General features: G+C 34.0%; 2 protein-coding genes across 5 annotated transcripts; one reads left to right on the forward strand and one right to left on the reverse strand.

The window, feature by feature from the left end:
• The first annotated feature begins 1918 nt into the window (after positions 1-1918).
• Positions 1919-15034, forward strand: LOC127122118 (O-fucosyltransferase 9). Of its 4 annotated transcripts, none has more exons than XM_051054101.1 (11): positions 1919-2466; positions 2767-2839; positions 3125-3192; positions 3940-4028; positions 4948-5145; positions 11887-12091; positions 12801-12968; positions 13417-13584; positions 13691-13881; positions 14382-14526; positions 14762-15034. In XM_051054101.1, exons 1-11 carry the CDS (start codon positions 2086-2088, stop codon positions 14843-14845), a joined length of 1770 nt encoding a protein of 589 aa, XP_050910058.1. In that variant the 5' UTR covers positions 1919-2085; the 3' UTR covers positions 14846-15034. The 4 variants fall into 4 exon arrangements, with proteins under 4 accessions (XP_050910058.1, XP_050909149.1, XP_050908694.1 ...); XM_051053192.1 differs by having other exon boundaries at positions 1920-2466; positions 14382-14505; positions 14802-15034; XM_051052737.1 differs by having other exon boundaries at positions 1920-2466; positions 14382-15034.
• Positions 15035-15296: 262 nt separating this feature from the next.
• LOC127124951 (uncharacterized) lies at positions 15297-18956 on the reverse strand. The gene is made up of 5 exons (XM_051054240.1): positions 18171-18956; positions 17527-17988; positions 16910-17287; positions 16752-16819; positions 15297-15684 (listed from the first exon to the last, which is right to left on the reverse strand). The coding sequence occupies exons 1-5, from the start codon at positions 18711-18713 to the stop codon at positions 15474-15476; spliced, it is 1662 nt and encodes a 553-aa protein (XP_050910197.1). The 5' UTR covers positions 18714-18956; the 3' UTR covers positions 15297-15473.
• Positions 18957-22461: the final 3505 nt, after the last annotated feature.

The raw sequence follows: 22461 nt of genomic DNA on the forward strand, positions 1-22461 counted from the left end.
ACCAAAGTGGCTACTACGGGAACCCGTAGTGGCCTTTTGATTTCAAACATCTTGTGTGATTTTGAGACCCTAACTTGAGTTTCGTAACTCATATTGAGACGCGATTAGAGACGTTGGAAAGCTAAGATATAGATCTTTTCTAGGGAAATAAATTCATGATGCATATATGTGTAAATGTTGTTGTGAATGAATAATCATGATATAAAGTTATGTGATGTCTTAGTACATAAGTTCGATGTTTGATGAGATAATTATATGATGTTTTAGGACGTAAGTACAAAGTTGTTTGATATTGTTATGTGAATAAAATGGTGTATGCTCTAAAACACAAGTCCAATGTTTGAGAAGATATAAATTATGAACGATGAAAGATTGTGTGAATAACCTTAGAGTGTAAGACCCGTGTTGATAAATAAGTATCTGTGAAACCCTAATGCGGAAATTGTGTTGAAGGTTTGATGAGAATCAATGTTTAATTATGTCGGAGGTTCGCTAAGAAACAATGTTGATTATGATATAGGTTCGATAAGAACCATTATTTATTATGTTATCGGTCCAATAGGATGCAACGTTCCACTATGTTATATGTTCGACAAGAACCAATGTTTTAAATTTGTTTTTGAGGTTCAGATGAAAATTGTATTGCATTTGTTTGATCATCATGCATCATATATGGATCAAAGTAGGTATTGTCTAGCAAGAGTGTGTAGTATGATTGTAGCTCACATGTACTCCTAAGAGTAGAGTTTAATGAAAGGTGTGATAATGAGTTTTTAACTCGCATGTACTTCTAGACAGTGCATGTCTACGAACATCTAGTAAAGTGTTGTAGTACGAGACATAGTTCATCTATCCTCTTAAACTATTAGGACTTAGGAAAATAAGCTATGAGACTACTGATGGTACCGCATGTATTGGGGTAGAGGACAAATACATCTCATAAGCATCCATTTATATGTTATATGTACACATATGAAATGTGAATTGATCTTACATGTGAGTCTTAAAATATTAATAGATAAATATCTATATACGTGAAAGTGAATCGATGTTATATATATATATATATATATATATATATATATGAAATATAGCTTGAGGTAATATGTTCATTGTAAAATGTTTAATGATGTCATATGTATATTGTGAAATATGAATCGGATCTTATATGTATATGGTGAATAGTGTGAATGCTTATTGTTAAATTTGATTTCAATTTTACAATTCCGCTGTTTAAGATGGTAGATGTTTGATGATAAATTGATAATCTTACTGGTTCAAAGAAAGATACTAGTCTACTAGACACTACATTCATCAACAATGGTTTGGGAGTAAATATTTTTATTGTAAGCCTACATGCATTAAATTCACGTGTTTGTAAAAAAATATAATAAATTTTTATGTTATTATGTTTCGAGAATTAATAAAAACGACCAATTTCCGTGTTTTTTCCATTCACAATTTCAAAGATTAAATCAAAAACCAAAACAGGAAACATCTTTAAGGCGTTATGACTTTTAGTTTTTAAAAACAATAAAATTGAAAACAGTTTCTAAAACGTTACAATTCAATACCTATAAAATAATCAATTAAATTGATTTAATGGAATAATTAAATTAAATATTATTTTATTAAATTATGTAGAATTATTAATATTTGAATAGAATCCATTTTATTTAATCTCTTAATAAAATACATAATTTATTTTGAAGGAAAATTGTATTATATAGAATTATAACGATCCATTAAATTATACCAATATTTTAAAACTAAAAACATAATTTAGTATTTCTATTAATTAACCGTGTAAAAATATATTTTTTTGATGATTGAAAATAGTTGATTTATGAAAGAGGAAGTAATTAGGAGAAAAAAGCAGTAACGATATATATAAATATAGAATTTCAACGCACGCTCTCACGGACTTACTTTGTCTTTGTTTTCCATTATCACATTCATTGATTCATTTCTTCACTTTATTTATTATTATTATTATAAATAAATAAATTGAAGCATTCGTTTGTTTCTGATCTGAGCTCTGAACCACAGATTGGTTGAATTGAATTGCATGCAAATGTGCAATGAATGAAAATCAAATTAAATTCAACTCTTTTCGATCTATCTAACCGTTTCTGGATCTCAATTCAAATGCATGGCTACACCCGCCTTGGGAGGCCCAAAACCGCCGGCGTCGCTCCCTCCTCCTCCTCCTCCTCCTCCTCCTGGTCCAAATTCGTATTCCTTCTCATGTCCGCCATTTTCAGAAGACGCGGCTTGCTTCTTTTTGCTCCTCTTTTGTATATTTCTGGAATGTTGTTGTATATGGGTTCTTTAAGCTTCGATGTTGTTCTTGTACACAAACACCCCCCTCGTCCTCATCCTGGCTCTCTTTATACAAGTCCTCAACTCTTTCATAATCTATGGCCTTTCATGGAAGCTGACAATGCTACTTCTTCTCCCAATATTGTAAGCTTTCTTTCAACTTAATTCAACTAGCGTTTATACATAAGCTGTTTCAATATAACCTATAACTTATTTTCATATACTTTCATGGAGAACTTGATAAAATTAGCTCAGAATAGCTTATCAACATAGTGTCAAGCTTTTATGTCTGTAGATAAGTTCAAATAAATGTATATATCTCGCTTCTCGGCTTTTCGAAGTGGGATTTAAACTCATTCGCTTGTGTTATGTTGATTCAATCATGCAAATATTTAGTGTTTTTGACTGAAACCGTGTGGTTGGTTCATTGATTGATTGATGCAGTTGATGAAAGCTTGGAGTTTGAATGAGGATAGACAATGGAAGCCTTGTGCGAATAAAACTCTTTCACAAATAGGTCTTTTTTCTTTTCTTCTCTTTACTCCTTTTCTGGAAACCATTTTCTCCAATTCTAAACATTTCCTTTACTTGTTTGGTTCTTGCGTTTTACCATTGCTTAGCTTTTCCTCCTTTCTAACTCTAGTTTCTTTCTTTGCTATTTTTAATTTCCCATTCAACTTCACCTATTTATAGATTAGGAATCTTCTGTTTCATTATTATTTTATCTCCTCTTTCCGTGTGTGTTTTCGTTGAAACAACTTGCTAACTTTTTCTTGTCCTTTCTCTTTTTCTTTATGCTTAGAGTTGCCCAAGTCAAACGGTTACCTTATAATTGAAGCAAATGGTGGACTGAATCAGCAACGCCTGTCGGTATGCCTATTCATCACACCAGAGATTTTATTTTTATTAATTATTTAGGATTGGGAATTTTACATAGTACCTAGGAATGCTGGTTCCATTTTATGCCTCCCATCCCATTTTTGGTAGTCGGAAAAAAAGATATTATCATAGCATTGTTCTTCTCTATTCTTCTGTTTCTGTTATCAACTTGTAAAAAAAATCAAATATAAATTAATTTTACCATTGCTATCTAAAATTTTCATCCATATACATTTATAAGATAGATACGGTTACCTTTCTCTTTGTTTTGTCTTAAGGGGCATTTATGTTTCTTCAGTTAAATTTAAGTTCCTAATGCAACCAAAGTTGACTGAAAATGACCATTTCATTCCATTCTCAATATACGGATCCACCATTCTGTTTATGTAACATGCCATTTAAGATTCGAGTCCCTTGTGAATGGGTGTAAGAAAGCTTGAAATCATGTTTGTGGGTAGGAGGAATTGAAATGCTGCTAATGGTGATTTTCTACAGAGATAATTTGTTTTTGAAAATGGATTTCCAATGAGTTATATTATATCTATTGTTTGCTTTATGAAGTTAATGAATAGTTTACTTCTGGTGTCTGTTCTTTGTGTCATTTTTTTCCAAATGAAGTATGGTGGTAAACTGCTGGGCATACATGTCTTATTTGATGAACATTGATGGTCTGGTTTGCTGTCCGCCTTAAATCATGTCCATATTGTTCTGGCACTTATTATACTACTTACTGCGCAGATATGTGATGCAGTTGCTGTGGCTGGATTACTAAATGCAACTCTTGTTATTCCAATATTCCATTTAAATAGTGTATGGAGAGATTCAAGGTATTTGCTTTTGTTATGCTTAGTTTTAATCTGCTTAATGGCTTATCAAATCTCATTGCTATAGCTCAAACTATTTGAGTTTCTTTTCAACCGTGTCATTCGCATGTGTTTGAATTTGAAAAATGAATTGGTTTTCAACATTCTACTTCCTCTAGGTCCACCATTCTTATGAGTCACGTGCAAGATATATCTGATAGGATCTCATGTTAAAAAGATTATACAGTTTGGGGACAGAAGATCACCTTGAATTTTTTGGAGTAAATTTTTGGAGCTGACTCCACTTGATGGAAACTAATAAGGTTGTTGCATTAAATCTTTGGAATCAACTTCAAATTTAAGGATTGTAGTGTATGAGTAGGATATAACTAATCAACTAATATAGAGCATACTTTAGCCGGGGAAAATAAGTGAGGCTAGGTACTATATAGAGCATACTTCTGTTTTTCTACTGTGACCGTTTTCTTAATTCTTATTTATCATCTCTGTTCTCTGGAATTGATCTCTTACAGAAAATTGATAAGTTTTCTAAATGAAAACAGATAGCTCTGCATACCTCATCAGTTTGAGTATTGGTCTTTTGCTTTTTTGACATATCTAGCCCTATTCACCTAGAACAGAAGGCCACTTAAGTATCCAGAACGTCAGAATCATCTTAAACTTACTCATGGATGCAAGATTCATAAGTAACAGTCACCAATGTTGAACTGAGAGTCCATTAACAATAGTTGCCACAGCATGGGCTTCTAGTACGTCATTCAAATGAACTACTTTTTTAAAGAATGATGTTCTCCATTATGTGCTTAACTGAGACATCTGATATGTAATCTTGTTAAGTTTTGTATATATCAAGCATAGAGCTCTTTAGGTTTGGTAGTCCTCTTGTTTAAGTTAGAAAGTTTACAAATTCTTCATCTTGCAGCCACTTCGGTGACATTTTCGACGAAAATTTCTTCATACAATCACTCGAGAAACATGTGCATGTGGTAAGAGAACTTCCAGTTGACATACTTGAACGGTTTGGCAATAACGTAAGTAACATTGTCAATCTCAGAGTAAAAGCCTGGTCCAGTCCATCTTACTATATTAAGAAGGTTCTTCCTCATCTTTTGGAAATGAGGTGCGCTCTTTTCTCTCTTCTTTTGTTTCCCCCTCACTGCTTGCTTCCAGTTCTTCTGGCCTGAAAGTAGTTTCAGCAGTATTTTTAAAGTTTATTCTCCTTTTAATGAAGTTCAATTAGCCTCAGTAGCAATTACAAATTGTCCAATTGCTGAAAATGTAAAATGGTATGCCAAATACATTTTATAATTAGTATGGAAGTAATTTAGTATCCACATTGAGTTATACGCGGAAACTTTTAACGAAGTTTCCGTGTATATAATCACTTCATTCACTTATACTACTGCACCTGAATACACGACACTTTGAATGAGATTAGTTATAGCTCATGGAACAAGGAGTCTTCAACCACTGGAGACAAATTTGACAACCAAGCTCTACCAATATTTTTTAACTTTTTATAATGTTTAATGTATTATTTAGTATATTTAATTTAATTGATTTGTATATTCTTGATATATTGATAAATTTATAGTATCTTATTCCAGCTCTTGATGGAAATTCTTATCTCAATCATCTCTTTCTCCCAAAAGTAAAAATTGTGATTCAAATTCTGACAAATTTGGAATTGAAATTTAGATTATGAACTACAATGCGAATTCTAAAAGTTGCCCTTAAAGTATGCATTAAAAAACAATTTGATTTGAATGGCATTAAAAAAAACTTAGCTTTTGGCAGAATGCAATGGTGTCAACTAATCCTGAGTGTCTAATTCTCTGTTTGGCGGGTAAAGTTTTTGTTATTGCTACAGTATCTTGTGCTAAAGACAGATAGACTATTGGGTTAGATTTTGCTGGTTGTGTTGAGTTAAAGTTGACATTGGCTCATTAAACAAAGCATCAGAATGTGAAAGTGGAAATGCCCTTGGATGTTTTATACCTCTTCCGGTCCCATATATAAGAAGAAAAATAAAAAATTATCAAGACCAAGGAGGCTCATTTATCGTTTAGTTTTGAAAACTTATTTCAAATATAACCTTGACATTTGTTGAGAATGTAATTCATAGTGTCGAAGTATGTTGTTGTCGAAACACCTATGTATCGAAGTGTCGGAAAGTTAGCCTCGACATAGATTTTTACTTAGACTCAATTTTGTAATGTTAGCAAATTAGGTATTTGGGATTTGCTTGAGGGGCAAGCAAGTTCAAAATCTATAAATAGGGAGTAACCCTTATTGATTGTAAAACACAACAGAAGTGCATCATAAAATCTCAGTTTGAGAGCAGAGAGTTACTCTGCAGAAATTTCTTCGTCCTTTTCCTTATTCGAAAACTCTAATCTCTCTTTCTTCCCTAATTCAATTTTGTTTCTTTTCATTACCATTGTGCACCGAAATCTTGCAACCAAGGTTGATTGATTCATTCGAGTGAAGAGTGAAGAACAAGAGGAGTAATCAATCAGAAAGATTGATTCTTGTTCATCAAGATTTGGTTCGGAATTCTTCATAGATTTTGGTGAATTTCTTGAAGGGAAATTGGTGAATTTCCAACAACATTAAATATTTTAACACCCACTCATGTGAAAAATGCATGCATTTTTTGTAAACATGGGAAGGGTATAAAAGTCATTTGAGCAATAAATAAATTCCACTTAAAGTTTGTAATTTTTTATTTATAATTGGCGGTAAAAAAACCTCCCAAAGTTTTCTTTTGTATGGAACCAGAGGTAAATTGAAAGCTTGTGTATGTGGTTTAAATCGGAAAATTTGAATGCATGAAGAGAAGAGAAGAGTCTAGTCGTAAATTTTTTGTTGGTTTCATGTCCTTTATCTTTTTTTCATGTCAAGTTAGTCCTTTATCTTTAAAAATGTCAACAATGCTGTACCAAACTTCACTTTTCATTCATACATGTGACCAAAAGTCTTGGCCATCCAAAAAGGTAAATTACTTCTTCAATTAATCCAAATTACATTTAAATCACATTAAAATGATTGTTACAATATCCAATCCATTTAAAATACCAAAATCAACATGATTTTTTTTCAAGCTTTTATCTATCGTTGTTGTCAACTCGGTTCTAATTCTGGTTGTGTCGTGAAACATTCTTTTATAGTATAGGAGTATCATTTTGTGATCATGCACTCAAATCTGTAGCAAAAGTGGACAGAGAATGAAGGTCTGTCCAGTGATTTAAACAAAGGAGATAAAGGACTACTCTTAGGAAGAATAATAATAATAATAATAATAATAATAATAATAATAATAATAATAATAATAATAATAATAATAATAATAATAATAATAATAATGGTTGGAAAATATATTATTTCCGATTTTATTATTGTCTTTAATATTATCTTTATTTTTCTTTATTCTCCATTAAGGAGAAAATCAATTGTAACAATTGTATCTTCACTATATAAACCAGCATAACGCTGACGAATAAAATATTACAACTTTTATCTCTTTTTTCCAATATGGTATCAAGAGCACTGGGTTAGGGATTACCGTAAAGCTTTTCTCAACCTATTGTTGTTGGGTTAGGGATTACCGCAAAACTTCCATCAACCTATTGTTGTTGGGTTAGGGCTTACCATAAAGCTTTCCTCAACATATTTTTGTTGGGTTAGGGGTTACTATAAAATTTTCCTCAACATATTTTTGTTCGACCCGATTCACATACCCGCTTAGCCTCTTATGACGAATAACAACAACAAGCGGTCTTCCTCATCACAGGCCTACACTAGATCCAACCATGGCGACCAACCACGATCTGAATCTGAAGGCTCAGTTCTGCCTACTAGGAACCTTGACGAGGGAAGAATGTCAAACAAAGTTCCTTGGTGTGATCACTGCAAACGTGAATGGCATACACGTGAAACTTGTTGGAAGCTCAAAGACAAACCTCCTAACTGGAAGAAGAAAAGTGGTTGTGCATTTCAGGCTAGTAATTCTGATCAAGCGCAGCAACCTCCTCCGTCTCAGTTTCCACTCACTACGGAACAACTAGGCAGACTGCACAAACTCCTCGAGTATCCAACCCCTTCTTGCTCTATAGTAACAAAAGGTAATTCTGCATTTCTTAGTGTCAGTTCCAGTCATACTTGGATAGTAGATTCAGGAGCATCCGATCACATGACAGGTGAATCTACTATGTTCTCTTCATATGGTCCATGTGCAAGTAATCAAAAAATAAAAATCGCAGATGGCTCTTTTTCAGTCATTGCAGGTAAAGGGTCAGTTGTGTTGTCTCCAATGTTAACTCTTAAAAATGTCCTTCATGTTCCAAATTTATCTTGTAATTTAATATCCGTCAGTAAATTAGCCCAAGATATAAATTGTAAAACTAATTTTTTCCGATCTCACTGTGTCTTTCAAGATTTGAACTCAGGGAAGATGATTGGCAGTGCTAAGGAGAGTGGAGGACTCTACTACCTTGACATTGGATCTGCATCACAACTACCTTCAAAAACAATAAGTTCCTGCTTTGAGTCTTTTTCTGTTTTGAATAATAAAGATGACAACATTATGGTATGACATTTAAGATTAAGTCATCCTAGTTTTCGTTACTTAAAACACTTGTTTCCTAAGATATTTCACAATAAGAACTTTTCTTCGTTTAAATGTGAAGCATGTGAATTTGCAAAGCATCATCGTTCCCAGTTTTCAATACAGTCTTATAAACCATCAAAACCTTTTTCTATTATACACAGTGATGTTTGGGACCCTAACCTTACAAGTACACTTTCTTTCAAAAAATGGTTTATCACATTTATAGATGACCATACAAGAGTATGTTGGGTGTACTTGTTAAAGGGGAAAACAGATGTTTGTCAGGCTGTAAAGAATTTTGTTTTAATGGTGCAGAACCAATTTCAAACAAATATTCAAGTCATTAGAAGTGATAATGGCAAAGAATATTTTAACACTATCTAGGTGATTTTTTTCTAAAAAATGGGATTGTACATCAAAGTTCATGTCCTAATACTCCTCAACAAAATGGAGTGGCCGAAAGGAAAAATAGACATTTACTAGAGGTTGCTAGAACTCTACTTTTTTCAAATAAAGTATCAAATTATTTATGGGGCGAATCGGTTTTAGCAGCTGCGTATTTAATTAACAGAATGCCCTCCAAAATTCTCAGTTTTCAAACTCCTATTAATGTCTTCAAAGAATGTTTTCCTAGTACTCGTGTTTTAACTGATTTGACTTTAAAAATCTTTGGTTGCACAGCCTTTGTTCATGAACATAAAAATGTTGGAAAATTTGAGCCACGTGCTATAAAATGTGTCTTTGTTGGATACTCCCCAACCCAAAAAGGATATAAATGTTTTGATCCAAAAAATAAGAAAATGTTTGTCACTATGGATGTTACATTCTTTGAAAATAAATCTTTTTTTGATGACACTCATCTTCAAGGGGGGGAGATAAACGAAGACTCGTTTCAAATTAAGGACACGAGTACACCCAACATACTCTTGTATGGTCATCTATAAATGTGATAAACCATTTTTTGAGAGAGTGTACTTGTACGGTTAGGGCCCCAAACATCATTGTGTATAATAGAAAAAGGTTTTGATGGTTTATAAGGCTGTATTGAAAACTGGGAACGATGATGCTTTGCAAATTCACATGCTTCACATTTAAACGAAGAAAAGTTCTTATTGTGAAATATCTTAGGAAACAAGTGTTTTAAGTAACGAAAACTAGGATGACCTAATCTTAAATGCCATACCATAATGTTGTCATCTTTATTATTCAAAACAGAAAAAGACTCAAAGCAGGAACTTATTGTTTTTGAAGGTAGTTGTGATGCAGATTCAATGTCAAGGTAGTAGAGTCCTCCACTCTCCTTAGCACTGCCAATCATCTTCCCTGAGTTCAAATCCTAAAAACAATGATAGTGATGATCTAATTGAAATGCCACAAAATAATGAGTCACTTCAACAAAACATATTTGAATTAGGAAACGGAACTTGGAAAGGGAAGGTTTTTGTGAAAAAGCACCATAAAGGAAAGGACAAGTCCACATCTCAACACTGGCAGGAATCTGAACTGGGGAATGATCAATTTCCTAACAAAAGAAAAGGTAAGTCTATCTCTGTTTCTGAGAGTCGTATTTTGTATCCTGATATAGATGATCCTGTTGCCATTAGAAAACCTGTCAGATCTTGCACTGAACATCCCATGTCCAATTTTATATCATATTCAAATTTGTCTTCATCTATGTCTGCCTTCACTTCAAAATTGTCTAGTATAGAAATTCCAAAAAATGTACAGGTTGCTCTAGAAATTCCAAAGTGGAGGGAAGCTGTACTTGAGGAGATGAAAGCTCTTGAAAAGAACAAAACTTGGAGTGTTACGTCACTACCAGATGGTAAGAAAACAGTTGGATGCAAATGAGTGTTTACTATAAAGTATAATTCAGATGGGTCAATTGAAAGGTACAAGGCCCGCTTGGTGGCTAAAGGCTTTACTCAGACCTATGGTATAGATTACTCAGAGACATTTGCTCCTGTTGCAAAAATGAACTATGTCAGAATTCTTTTGTCTCTTGCTGCTAACATGGACTGACCTTTGCATCAGTTAGATGTTAAGAATGCCTTTCTTAATGGCGATATAGAAGAAGAAGTATATATGGACATTCCTCCTGGCTTTGAAAACAAATTTGGCTCAAATGTGTGCAAACTAAATAAGTCTTTGTATGGTTTAAAGCAGTCTCGTAGAGCTTGGTTTGAAAAATTCACTCAGTCCATGAAGAAACAAGGATACATCCAAGGACAGGCTGACCACACCTTGTTCACAAAATTCTCTCACGATGGGAAAGTTGCTGTCCTGATTGTTTATGTTGATGATATTGTCCTTACTAGAGATGATACAGTGGAAATGGCAAGAGTAAAAGAGAAATTGGCAGTAGACTTTGAAATCAAGGACTTGGGATTCATGAGATATCTTCTAGGTATGGAGGTTGCTCGGTCAAAAAATGGTATTGTGGTTTCACAGCAGAAATACATTATAGACTTGTTGAAAGAAACAGGAATGAGTGGATGTCGTCCTGTAGATACCCCTATGGATCCTGACCAAAAGTTTGGCAAGGTGCCTACTTTTGAGTATTTGATAGACAAGTTGGGCATGATAAATATCTATGCACCAACTTGAGGGGATATTGGAAAATATATTATTTCCGGTTTTATTATTGTCTTTAATATTATCTTTATTTTTCTTTGTTCTCCATTAAAGAGAAAATCAATTGTAATAATTGTATCTTCACTATATAAACCAGCCTAAGACTGACGAATAAAATATTACAGCTTTTATCTCTTTTTTTCAATAATAATAATAATAATAATAATAATAATGAAAAACCCTAATTAGTCAATTATAGGAGGAATAATAGGGATAACCGGATAAGGATAATTAGGATTTATGTTAGCAGTTATTCTTGTCAGTTAGTTAGTTGTTTTGGCTGTTAGCTAGTGGTCTATATATAAGGCTACCCTTTCTATCTTAGAGGTATCTTTGAACATTTTAGCTTTGATTGGAACGTTTCTAGTGTTAGGGCAGTATCTTCCTCTATGTATGTTCTTTTTCTCAATATATAAAACTATTACGGACGAATAAACTCCCTTTCTACTTGTGTTCTTTCAACAGAACTCCAACAACTACACCGACACAAAATTATGATAAACGATCCTTGATGTAGTTTTACATTTTTATTAGTATTACTATTTTTCTCTTACAAGTATATCCTTGCCAATGTTTTGTTTTTGGCTTCTAAGAGGTCTTTGTTCATGCTTATTACAGGGCTGTTCGTATTGCACCTTTCTCCAACAGATTAGCTCCGTCAGTACCCTCAAAAATCCAAGGGCTAAGGTGCTTTGCCAACTATGAAGCTCTTAGATTTTCTGAACCTATTAGAACCCTTGCAGAAACCATGGTTGATCGGATGATTAAACATAGTTCCCAAAGTGGTGGGAAATATGTTTCAGTGCACCTTCGCTTTGAGGAGGTATTATAAAATATCTTTGAACTTATGTTGTACATTATTTATTATGCAGAATGGATATGCAAAATTCAAGATAATGTTAATTTTGCTTATGATAATATAGAGGTTTTACCTTTCTGTCTATACTTACTGGATAAATCATTTCATTTTAGCTTTAGTATAATTTATTGGAGATTGACTAGATGCCTGCTATATGATTATAACATACAAATACACAATTGATTGCTATGTATTGATGTCTTTTGCATAGACTATTCTCAATTTTTATTTTCTAGATATGTTTAGGTTCCATTGTTCTACATCAATTTATACACAGTAACTAGTTAGTTCTACAAGTTGGGCAAGCACTTTAATTTCAGAATTGGGCGGGAAGCCTTTTCTCTGCCAGTTTGCACTGAATTGAGCAACGCAGCAGTTTCTGTGTACCATGAATTCATACAACCAGTGTTATCTAACTGCGGCGACATGGCCGCTATGGCGGATATACATGGCGATTTTTGGGCTTTTCCGCCATAATCCGATTTTTGTAATTTTTAATGATTTTACGATATATCTAAAAAAATTTTTTGAAGTGTTTGATTATTTGATGGGAGTAGACTACAAGTCTAATATATGATATGAATATGCTATTTTCAATTTTCGTATGAGTTCTTTGTGTGTTCGGTTAGCTCTGCATCAATTATATATTATAATACTATTTCTGTATGTGAAGGATATGGTTGCATTTTCATGTTGTGTGTATGACGGTGGGGCAGAGGAGAAACGTGAAATGGATATTGCTCGGGAAAGGAGTTGGCGAGGTAAATTCCGAAGAAAGCATAGGATGATAAAGCCTGGTGTACATCGGGTGGAGGGTAGATGTCCTTTGACTCCATTAGAGGTATGCACTTAAAAAAATTCCTTCCCTTCTTGGGTTTCTTCTCTCCTTCGTATTTGCAAATAGAATCTGAATTAAATGTTCTGTTTTTCTTTTCAAAGAAGCTTATGCTATCTGCAACTGGGACAGTAGACATAACTTCAGTAGGACACAACTATTTGAATGGAAATTTGTTTCCCTACTTTTTGTTCCTTGTTAATTTAGCTTCCTAAAGATCCAATTTGAAATCTTATATAATGTATAGCAATCATAAATTTCAGCGATAGGGTTGCATAAATATCTTAATAAAAAATTGAGCTTGAGAAATATTCAAATGATAATTTAGAAGGATAATATATTCTTTAAAAAATGGCACAACTCTGATTCTACAGATGATAATTTAGAAGGATAATATATTCTTTAAAAAATGGCACAACTCTGATTCTACAGATCATTTTATTTGACGCTGCAGGTAGGAATAATGCTTAGAGGCATGGGATTTGATAATACCACTCTAGTGTACGTTGCTGCAGGAAAAATTTATAAAGAACAAAAGTACATGGCGCCACTTAAACAGATGTTTCCACGATTACTAACAAAATATACCTTGGCAACGCCAGAAGAGCTTGCTCAATTTAAGGTATTCGAGAAGTTATTTATGCATATTTAACACAAGAACAATCCATGTTATTCCGTAAGGGAATTCCAGGAGAAAGGAATTTGTGACACACGTGTTTATGATGCAGCGCCACTCATCTAGGTTGGCTGCTCTTGATTATACTATTTGCCTCCATAGTGAAGCATTTGTTACAACTCAGGGTGGAAATTTTCCTCACTTCTTGATGGGTCACAGGAGATATATGTATGGTGGGCATGCAAAGACAATTAAACCCGAAAAGAGAAAATTGGTTGTATTATTTGATAACTCTGATGTAAGGTACGGCTTTGACTATCTTTACTGGTTAGCGTTTATTTTTGAAGTTGTACCTTGCACCAGACATTAAAATATTCGTGTAGATGACGAAGAATGTGTGTGCTTGTGTGTGTGTGACATATATAACCATCCTACTAATTTTCGAAATTTTATGATTGATTTTTCTTCATGGTAGTTTCTATAGATGGGAAGAGATTAGGCGGACTTGTTCGGTCGTTATATTACAATACCTAAAGTCTTTGTTTTAGTGATGTTCTCCCTAATTATACATTCCTCTTTTCTCTTGATAAAATTGATTTTCCTTTAGAAAAAACATGGTATGGTTGCATTTGACGTATCTGATTTTTTTATCCTTCTTAGGCTGATTAGAACATCCGTTTATCATCTCATCATCACTAGTAAATGTATCCTTCAGAAATCTATTCCCCTGAACCCGGGAAGAAAAAGCTGTAAAACATAAAAGGGAGGGGGAGAAAATAACTAACTTTCTGATTTGTTTGCAGATGGGAAGTATTTAAGCAACAAATGAAAGACATGCTTAACCATAGTGATCAAAGGGGAACCGAAGTAAAAAAGACTGGTGAATCCCTATATACTTTTCCCATGCCAGATTGCATGTCTAAACAGGTAGAACCCAAATATGAAAATGCTAACACTGGGAAAAATATGATATTATAACTGTAAAACAGTTAATTGTCTTTAGGAAATCAAATTGTTCAATAGATGTAATTTATATATATATATCATTAAGTTTGAATTCAAAAAGGATAGTTTGATTCAAACTTGAAGAAAAGCCATATACTAAGGCTTCAATTTCTTCTTTATTTTCTGATTTGTTAGTAATAGTTAGTTAGGTGTGAAATTATAATTCTTTGTACATGAGATTGTTGTAACCCAAGATAGACTTCCACTTGATTATGAAGATTCAATTTTGGAGGAGTGGCAGCTGCTGATTAACCAACGATAAAAGAATAATAACAATTGGTTGATATTGTTGCTCAGATGATTCATTTTCCTCATGTCATGTGCAGAAATAGTTTAGAAATATTATTTTTGTGTTGTACAATAACTAGTCATTGTAGAAACCATTGGATGAGGCATTTTATTATTCATAATTTTGTATAAATAAAAAAGCTGAAATTGTTGTACCGTGTAATCTTTTTTATCATTTGGAGTATATTATTATTCTCAGTTTTTGTTGTTAACTCCAATAATACATTATAACTTTAGTGTAGCATGTGTTTTAGAAGTAAATGAAGAAATGTTGGAATTAAAAAATATAACAAAAAGACTTGATCTTGTAATAAATAATCAAAAACCCAACCCCAATGAGTACCTTGTTTGGGTCAAGGAGAAGAGAGGAACACCCTAATCAAGGACACATTAGTAGAAAGAGCAACTTTGTAACTCAACAAATATAATAAACCAAGTAGTCTAGTAGATTAGTAGCAACTACCAAAGGGTTTGAAAACCATAAATAACTACCAACTTTACATCAGTCAAAGTCCTAGTTCCAATCTTTTTACATGCAAAAAAAAACATTAACACATAAACTAATGACTATTAGTATTATCTTGATCCCAATCATTTCGTTATCAGCCACTACCAGACATAATTGACATTGCCCGTCTGAAATCCAAGGCTGTTCGGGGGAAAGGCTTTCCACCTGGTAGCCACAAGTCACCTTCATGAGGCAGCAGCACTTGTGGATGGCCCTGGTTATTTTTACCACCTGCAACAGCTTCCTCAGATAGAACTTGCTGTTTCTTGACAAATTCAAAAAACTCTGCAACTTGGCGTGCATATCTGCACCACAGACAACAACAAAAAAACAGTAGTGTATTTAGGAATCCTGGACTAGTAGTTTAGTATATTGTAGACAAAACATCACTCACCAATAGAATTCGAAAATAATAGCACAACAGCATCCAAGATAAAGGACCAATATAACACAATGACTTGGAAATCAATAATGAGAATAACTCGGGACATACAACATTGTAAAGAAACAATTACATGAATATACCATCGATGTCCATTAGCCTTGTGCTAATAGTAACTAAATTATTTGATATCATGACTACTGAACAAAATTCATGTGTACGCTTCACTCCAGTTTGCAAGTTTAACTTTATGGAACACATTGAACAGATAGACAAGTCATAAAGTTATGTTTTGATGAGAGAAAAAAAGTATTAGTGTAGTAATAGTTTTAACCTTAAATATTTACAAAGCACTGTAATACTTTCTATCATGCAAACAATCCGAGTCCATTACCAGTTTAGTATAATAATAAAAGTTTGGTGAGTGCGAAACAGACCACCAAAGCGAGCCGCTGTGGCAGGAGAGACTAAATTGAAACAAATAACTGTGTCGAAGTCCCATATTTTCACTAAAGGACACAAGTCCTATTCCTTGCAATCTAAATCTGATCCCACCAGGTTACACACTCCCAGAACCCGCACAGGCTAGCTGTGCAACAGTCTAGTTTCTTAAGTAGTCCTAGGAATAAAAACTGCATATGTTGGCATTACCAACTGAGAGATACAATGGATATTACAAAGACCAGTTGAAACAAGCCTTGGGAGAAACACACCATAAAAGCTAGCCCTTGTGGAAGGAGATCTCAAGTCCTTACATATAAACCCCACATTGAGTTTCCTTACTTAAGGTATGGGATTTAAGTTCCATACTTCACACTTGGAACCTACGACTCGACCAGTAAGAGCCCAGCTCAACAACAAACGTATAATAATAAGACTCCAATGACAACAAGAATCATATCTATCACGCAAACAAGCATCGGATGAAACATAAGTTGGGTCCATATTACAGAAATTTAAACAAATATGAGTAAGAGATAGTTATCTTACTCCCTCTTGGCTTCAATATCCTTGGTGAAATCAATATTGGGTTCACAGTCCAGAATCAATGCAGGAACCTGCTCGTAATTAAAGTGATTAAGCCAGACTATTACGAAATTAATAAAAAAAATCATAAAATCAGACATAGGAATTCCAAACTTGGCCACCTTCTGAATGCTGGAATGCATGTGGTCACCCTCTAGATAAAATACACGGTCTCTTATATCAGGGTGTAAGGAGTTGTCGACATGACGGGGCAGCTTATTGATAGATAACACTCCATGATTACCACTTTGGGAGGGGAATAACCAGCTCTCATGCTTTTCGTGGAGGTCGCGCAGATACTCTAGGCTGACTCCGCCTTCTTCTTCTCTCTTCCTTGATTTCATTCTTTGATGGCAAGTATCAGGACTTGCTCTGAGATAGATAAAACCATCAGGAATGAGGCCGGGCAAGGTAGACACAACAGGATCAAACCAAGAATCATAAATACTGATCTCCATCTCATTCATCCACTTGGCTTCATGAACTGCTCGTACAAAAACCTGTATTGACCAGTGGGATGATAAAACATTTAAGCCTTTAATAAACTCTCAAAACAAGACTCTTTTCATTGTAATCAAATCAAACGAAACAGGAAATGAAAAAGCTTCTCAGTTTTAAATCCATGAAATTCCATAATTTTCTAACTGAAAAGACATTCGAAGAAGGAAAAAAATTGTATCGACAAGAGAAAAGACAGCAAACAACACCCTCTCAAGATTGGAGGGATGAAAACACTGACCATCCTGTCACTGAAAACACTCCTCTCCATCAATCGAAGAGGCTTGATTCCAGCAGAAGACTCTCTCTCTTGCATCACCCTAGTAACAAAAACGTAGTTCTGAAAGGTGTATGCATACCTCTCTGGCTCAGCATAAAAAGCATCTAGGATATTGAAGTGGTCGGGTCCAATATCTTGCCACTTACCAATGGGTTCAGGAACCACCTCGACGAGATCCCTCAGTTCAATAGTTTCATTGGCTATTCTCTGAAGAAAAGTAGTCTTACCAACACTGATATTACCCTCGACACAGAACGTAAGTCGCTTCTTCTGCGAAGACTGCTTCCCAGAGGAATTATCATCAATTTCTTCATCAACACTCTTTTTAATGAAAGTAGTTATACTCTCAGCATGGTTCTTGTGGATAATTCCAACAGAACTCTGTAGATACTCCACCATCTGGTCACTAGATTTCCCAAAGAACTGCACCCAACAAAAACGGTCAAAAAGTTTGTCAATCTTATCCCCTTAATAACAGAAAATAAACTAGACATAACATTGACATTAGTGTAACATAGTAAACAGTAAAGAGAGGTAAATATTGAAAAACCCTAAAACAGAAGACAGTATAGTAAAGCAAGAGAGATAGAATAAAAAATAAAAACCTTATCTTTGTAGAGTTGTTTGAGCTGAGCAACACCTTGGATGCCTTTTTGAACTAGTTTTCTGAAATTTCTGGGACCCACACCGGGAATAGCCAACAAATCAGGATTTGACGATGGAGAAGAAGAAGAAGAAACCTTTTGCCTCCTATTTAGTCTGACGTCGGCGGTAGATGATGAAGAAGAAGAAGTTGTATCCTGGTGTTGTTGTTCAGAGGATGAATGATGTAGAGAGGAATTTGAATATAGAGAGCGGTTAAGAAGAAGCCATGGAAGGGTTTTGGTGGGGGTTAGGGTTAGAGTGGGAGAGAAAGATGTACGGAGATAGGAGTAACGAGGAGAAGAATGTTTGAGAAGGAGAGTGTTATTGTTGTTTGGGAATGAAATTCTAATGGATGACGGCGTTGTTGTTGCTGCTGCTGTAGACATTGTTGTTGGGAGATGGAGAAAGAGAGGGTTGGAGGAAGAAGAAGAAGAAGAAGAAGAAGAAGAAGATAGAATAGGGATTGGGAGTGAACAAGTTGGACGCTGAAGAAGTTTCTGCATTATTATTATTATTCGTTACTACTTGTTCTTCTTCTTCTAAGCGGAAGCATTTGTGGTTACTTGTTACTACAACAACGTTGTTCCGTTGGGTCTAAGAACAAGTATTCATTGTTGTTATCTTCAAAACCTTTGAAAGGGTTTTGTTCTCTCTCCTGGCTGCGCTCTTTTCAGTGGATATACTCAAACAGAGAAAACGTTTTTAAATTCGCAGCCTTTTCTTTTCTTCTCTTCACCCTACCATGTCAAAACTAAACTAGTAGTATTTATGTTAGGAATAATAAATAGAATCAAGTTTTATTCTAGAAAAAATTTAAAAAATTATTGTTAATTATTACTTCATCACAAATTATTAAATATAATTAATTGGCAAATATATCACACTTTTACTAAATTAAATTTATTAATAATATTAGATATTTTTTTATCAATAGAAAAAAAAAAGTAATCAACCGAATTTCTTTTAGAAATTGAGAAACAAAGGGTCATGATTGGAGACCCTATTAATTTTTATCCAATTATATATATATCATCCTCGTAAAAATGATTGTGAGATAGAAAATTGAAACTGATTCAATCTTATCATGACCTTGGGGCAATCTCTAAGAGTGATTAAAATGGGTTTATTAATTACATCACATTTATAACAAGAGGCATATATATTAACATGTGATAGAGTGACTCGTGTATAGTTGGTAGGTAATTCCACATGCATGATGATACAAATAAAATGATGAATATTTTCGAGTCACTTGAGTTTCTAAATCCAAAACCAAATCATTGTCTGAATATGAGGTGGATTGGACATCAAAGTTAATCAATAATAAGTTGCTTTGGTAGAATAAGTAATTGATATTGAGGGTTCCAAAATAACAATAGCATCTAAGTCGTCATTAGTAAAGACATCAGTCATCTCCATTTGTACGACCTAATGAAAATGGGTGGAGATGATGTCAAAAATCCAAGTACCATAACTTCAGACATTCATGATATGTAGGTGCATATCATGCCCATCAACCAAAGAAATTTTGTCACAAATTCTACCATTTATGAGTCATTTATCATACTAAATAGAAATGACTCATTTCTCTAATCTAGTGATTGAAACCCAAACTAAGAGTCTCAACTTCTTTAGCAATAGAACGACATGTGTACGATGCTCCGTGGTAATTATTCGCCTTTAGGATGCATACTACATGATTATATCTAGCTGATAATAATGGAAGCCCAGACTTATCAAAATTATGAAGAAACTCTTAAACATGTTTACCCAACATGGTAATATTAACAAGTTTAGCTCTCTTGATGTTAATATCAACTCTAGTAAAAGGTTGAGTTATGGTATCTCATTTAACTCGGTGACTAAATTTGCCTCCCCAAATGAATTGTCTTATATAAGAATCAATCTTATTACAAATGCCTTATGGAAGTCAAATTATGCATGATATAAACAGGCATATAACTAAGTACATACGTAGCAAGAGTCACCCTCTCATGCATACTAAGAAGCCTACATTTTCATCCACCTAAACGAGAATTAATTTTATCAAAGATAAAGGAGAAATTCACATTTGTGACCCTACCATATAGCGAATGCAATCCAAGATATTTACCAATATTAGAGGTATGTTCACTAATATAAATAATATATTTCATGACAAATTTTCACATCCCTACCAAAAACCGAGGTAAAAGGTCAAAGCGCGTCATGTTTTATATTATTTTTTAATAAATACAACATATTCCCTCGGTTTCTAATTGAAATCGAGAGAAAAAATATTCCAGGACATGTTTCGAATCCCAACATCAGCATTTTATGTTTTTATTTCCTTAAAATTGGTGTCTTTCTTTTTATTTTATTTTTAATTTTTAAATTAATGATATATTCTTTCGGTTATATTTAATAACCGAGGTGTCATACCCTAATTTTATCCCTAAGATTTCACCTATCATATCATTTTCATTTCAACCAAGATCACAAGCATGGTATTGAAGGAGAATAGCGATCCAAAACGCAACGGAAATTAAAAGTTTCTCCTTTAGTGATCCTTACGAATAGGCATGATCAGTGATAAAATCATTACCTCTTGTGGCAATTGAAACCTTTGATGCAGATCTAAGGAGTGATCACGAACGTTGAATGGTGACAACGTCTCTACTCAGTCCACACGAACGGATTCCTTCAGTCTCAATGCTAGATGTTACGAATGAAGGTTTTGAGTGTGCGTATGTGTGTGTGTGTGTGTGTGAGAGAGAGAGAGAGTGAGAGAGAGAGAGAGAGAGAGAGAGAAATGAAATTTCATCTAGTCAAATGCTTCTACACAAGGGTTTTATTTATAGAACCACTTGTGTGGGCTGTAATCTAAAAAGCCCACTTAAGTGTATGTGACCCATATCTTATGATATACCAAAATCACTTAAGTGCGTGGTACCTTACCATATTTCGTATTCTACTTAAGTGCACCGTACCTTACGATGTTCCTTATTTACTCTATCTCTCATCAATCCGTCCTTTTGTGTGTGACCCTGTAGGTTTTCGTGGCATTGACAATTATATTAAATCACGTATTTAACATAATAAATAGTGAGCGGTATCTAGCAACACATCACTGCTACCCAAGACACGAAAATGTCATGTGATTTGACAAATCCTTTTGTGATAATACTTATGTGTATAATTCCCTTTTTGCCCTTATGTATATATTGAACACAAGGCATATAACGTGTCATCCTTGTCCAGTTCAATATTGGGCCCTTAGACATTCATCATGTTACGCAGGATGGGCAAATTCCATCTAGGTCACTCATGTCCCTCAACATGCTTCGTTGAGTACCCATCAACTGTCTTTATGGTCATACATTTACGGACAATGTTTGATCAGCAATAAAGCACTCGACTCTACATCTAGGGTCCATAGTGGTTTCAGGTCGAAGGGTGGTATACACCACTATCACCATGAGAATAACTTATGACACTTTGCATAACATTATATATAGTATTCTCATAGCAGGCCAATCCAGTATAAATATTACTCCTAATATTCATACCTATGTTTAAGACTTGATAACTCCTTATCCATGATCCATGAGATGTGATCATCAGTCTATATACATAATAGTCTTAATGCTTTAATGTTATCCCACTTCACAATAAAGCTCGACTACGGATACTTTAAGAATAGTGTCCTTATGTTTAATGGGATCTCATGATTAAGTCACACTTGATACATTAAACGGACTAGCTATTCTAGGGACTTTATTAAATAAACATAATAAAGAAAAGCCTTTTATTATTAATAAATAATTCGATACAAGTACCAAAAATATTGGCCTTTAGGGCTTACACCAACAGGTATCCTCTTGACCTTCACTTCTTTTGCATTCTAACTTTGCTAACCTTATTCAAAATACAAAAATATGTATTGTTTCCTTTTTCTTATTGTAGAAGGTAGAGACCTGCAATCAAAAGATCAAGTTTGGTTTCTAAATTAGGGTTTTGACTCGCAAGGTCAAAGTTTGGTCAACAGGTGGTCCATAAAAGCTTTTACTTCAAAGTAATGACCTATAATCTTAGGTCACATTCATACCAAGCTTTATTCAACATCATTTGATCAAGAGAAGTTCAAGTTTGGTTCCTAATTTCAAAGTTGATTCAAGTATGGTTCATGTGTTTATTTCCATGTCATCTCCATCCAATTTTTAAGCAATTATCAAGATTATTCAATGGACAATCAAGTTTCCTTCATTTAGT

This window comes from Lathyrus oleraceus, chromosome 1 (assembly GCF_024323335.1).
Source record: "Lathyrus oleraceus cultivar Zhongwan6 chromosome 1, CAAS_Psat_ZW6_1.0, whole genome shotgun sequence".
NCBI classification, from domain to species: domain Eukaryota; kingdom Viridiplantae; phylum Streptophyta; class Magnoliopsida; order Fabales; family Fabaceae; genus Lathyrus; species Lathyrus oleraceus.

Excerpts from the sequence above, each read along its gene's own strand:
- LOC127124951 (XM_051054240.1), bottom strand. The coding sequence starts at position 18,713 with ATGCAGAAACTTCTTCAGCGTCCAACTTGTTCACTCCCAATCCCTATT. Across the intron at positions 17,989-18,170 it reads AACAACTCTACAAAGATAAG|TTCTTTGGGAAATCTAGTGA; the intron begins GTTTTTATTTTT and ends TGTTGGGTGCAG. Across the intron at positions 15,685-16,751 it reads GATATTGAAGCCAAGAGGGA|ATATGCACGCCAAGTTGCAG; the intron begins GTAAGATAACTA and ends TCTGTGGTGCAG.
- LOC127122118 (XM_051054101.1), top strand. The coding sequence starts at position 2,086 with ATGAAAATCAAATTAAATTCAACTCTTTTCGATCTATCTAACCGTTTC. Across the intron at positions 2,840-3,124 it reads TAAAACTCTTTCACAAATAG|AGTTGCCCAAGTCAAACGGT; the intron begins GTCTTTTTTCTT and ends CTTTATGCTTAG. Across the intron at positions 4,029-4,947 it reads AGTGTATGGAGAGATTCAAG|CCACTTCGGTGACATTTTCG; the intron begins GTATTTGCTTTT and ends TTCATCTTGCAG.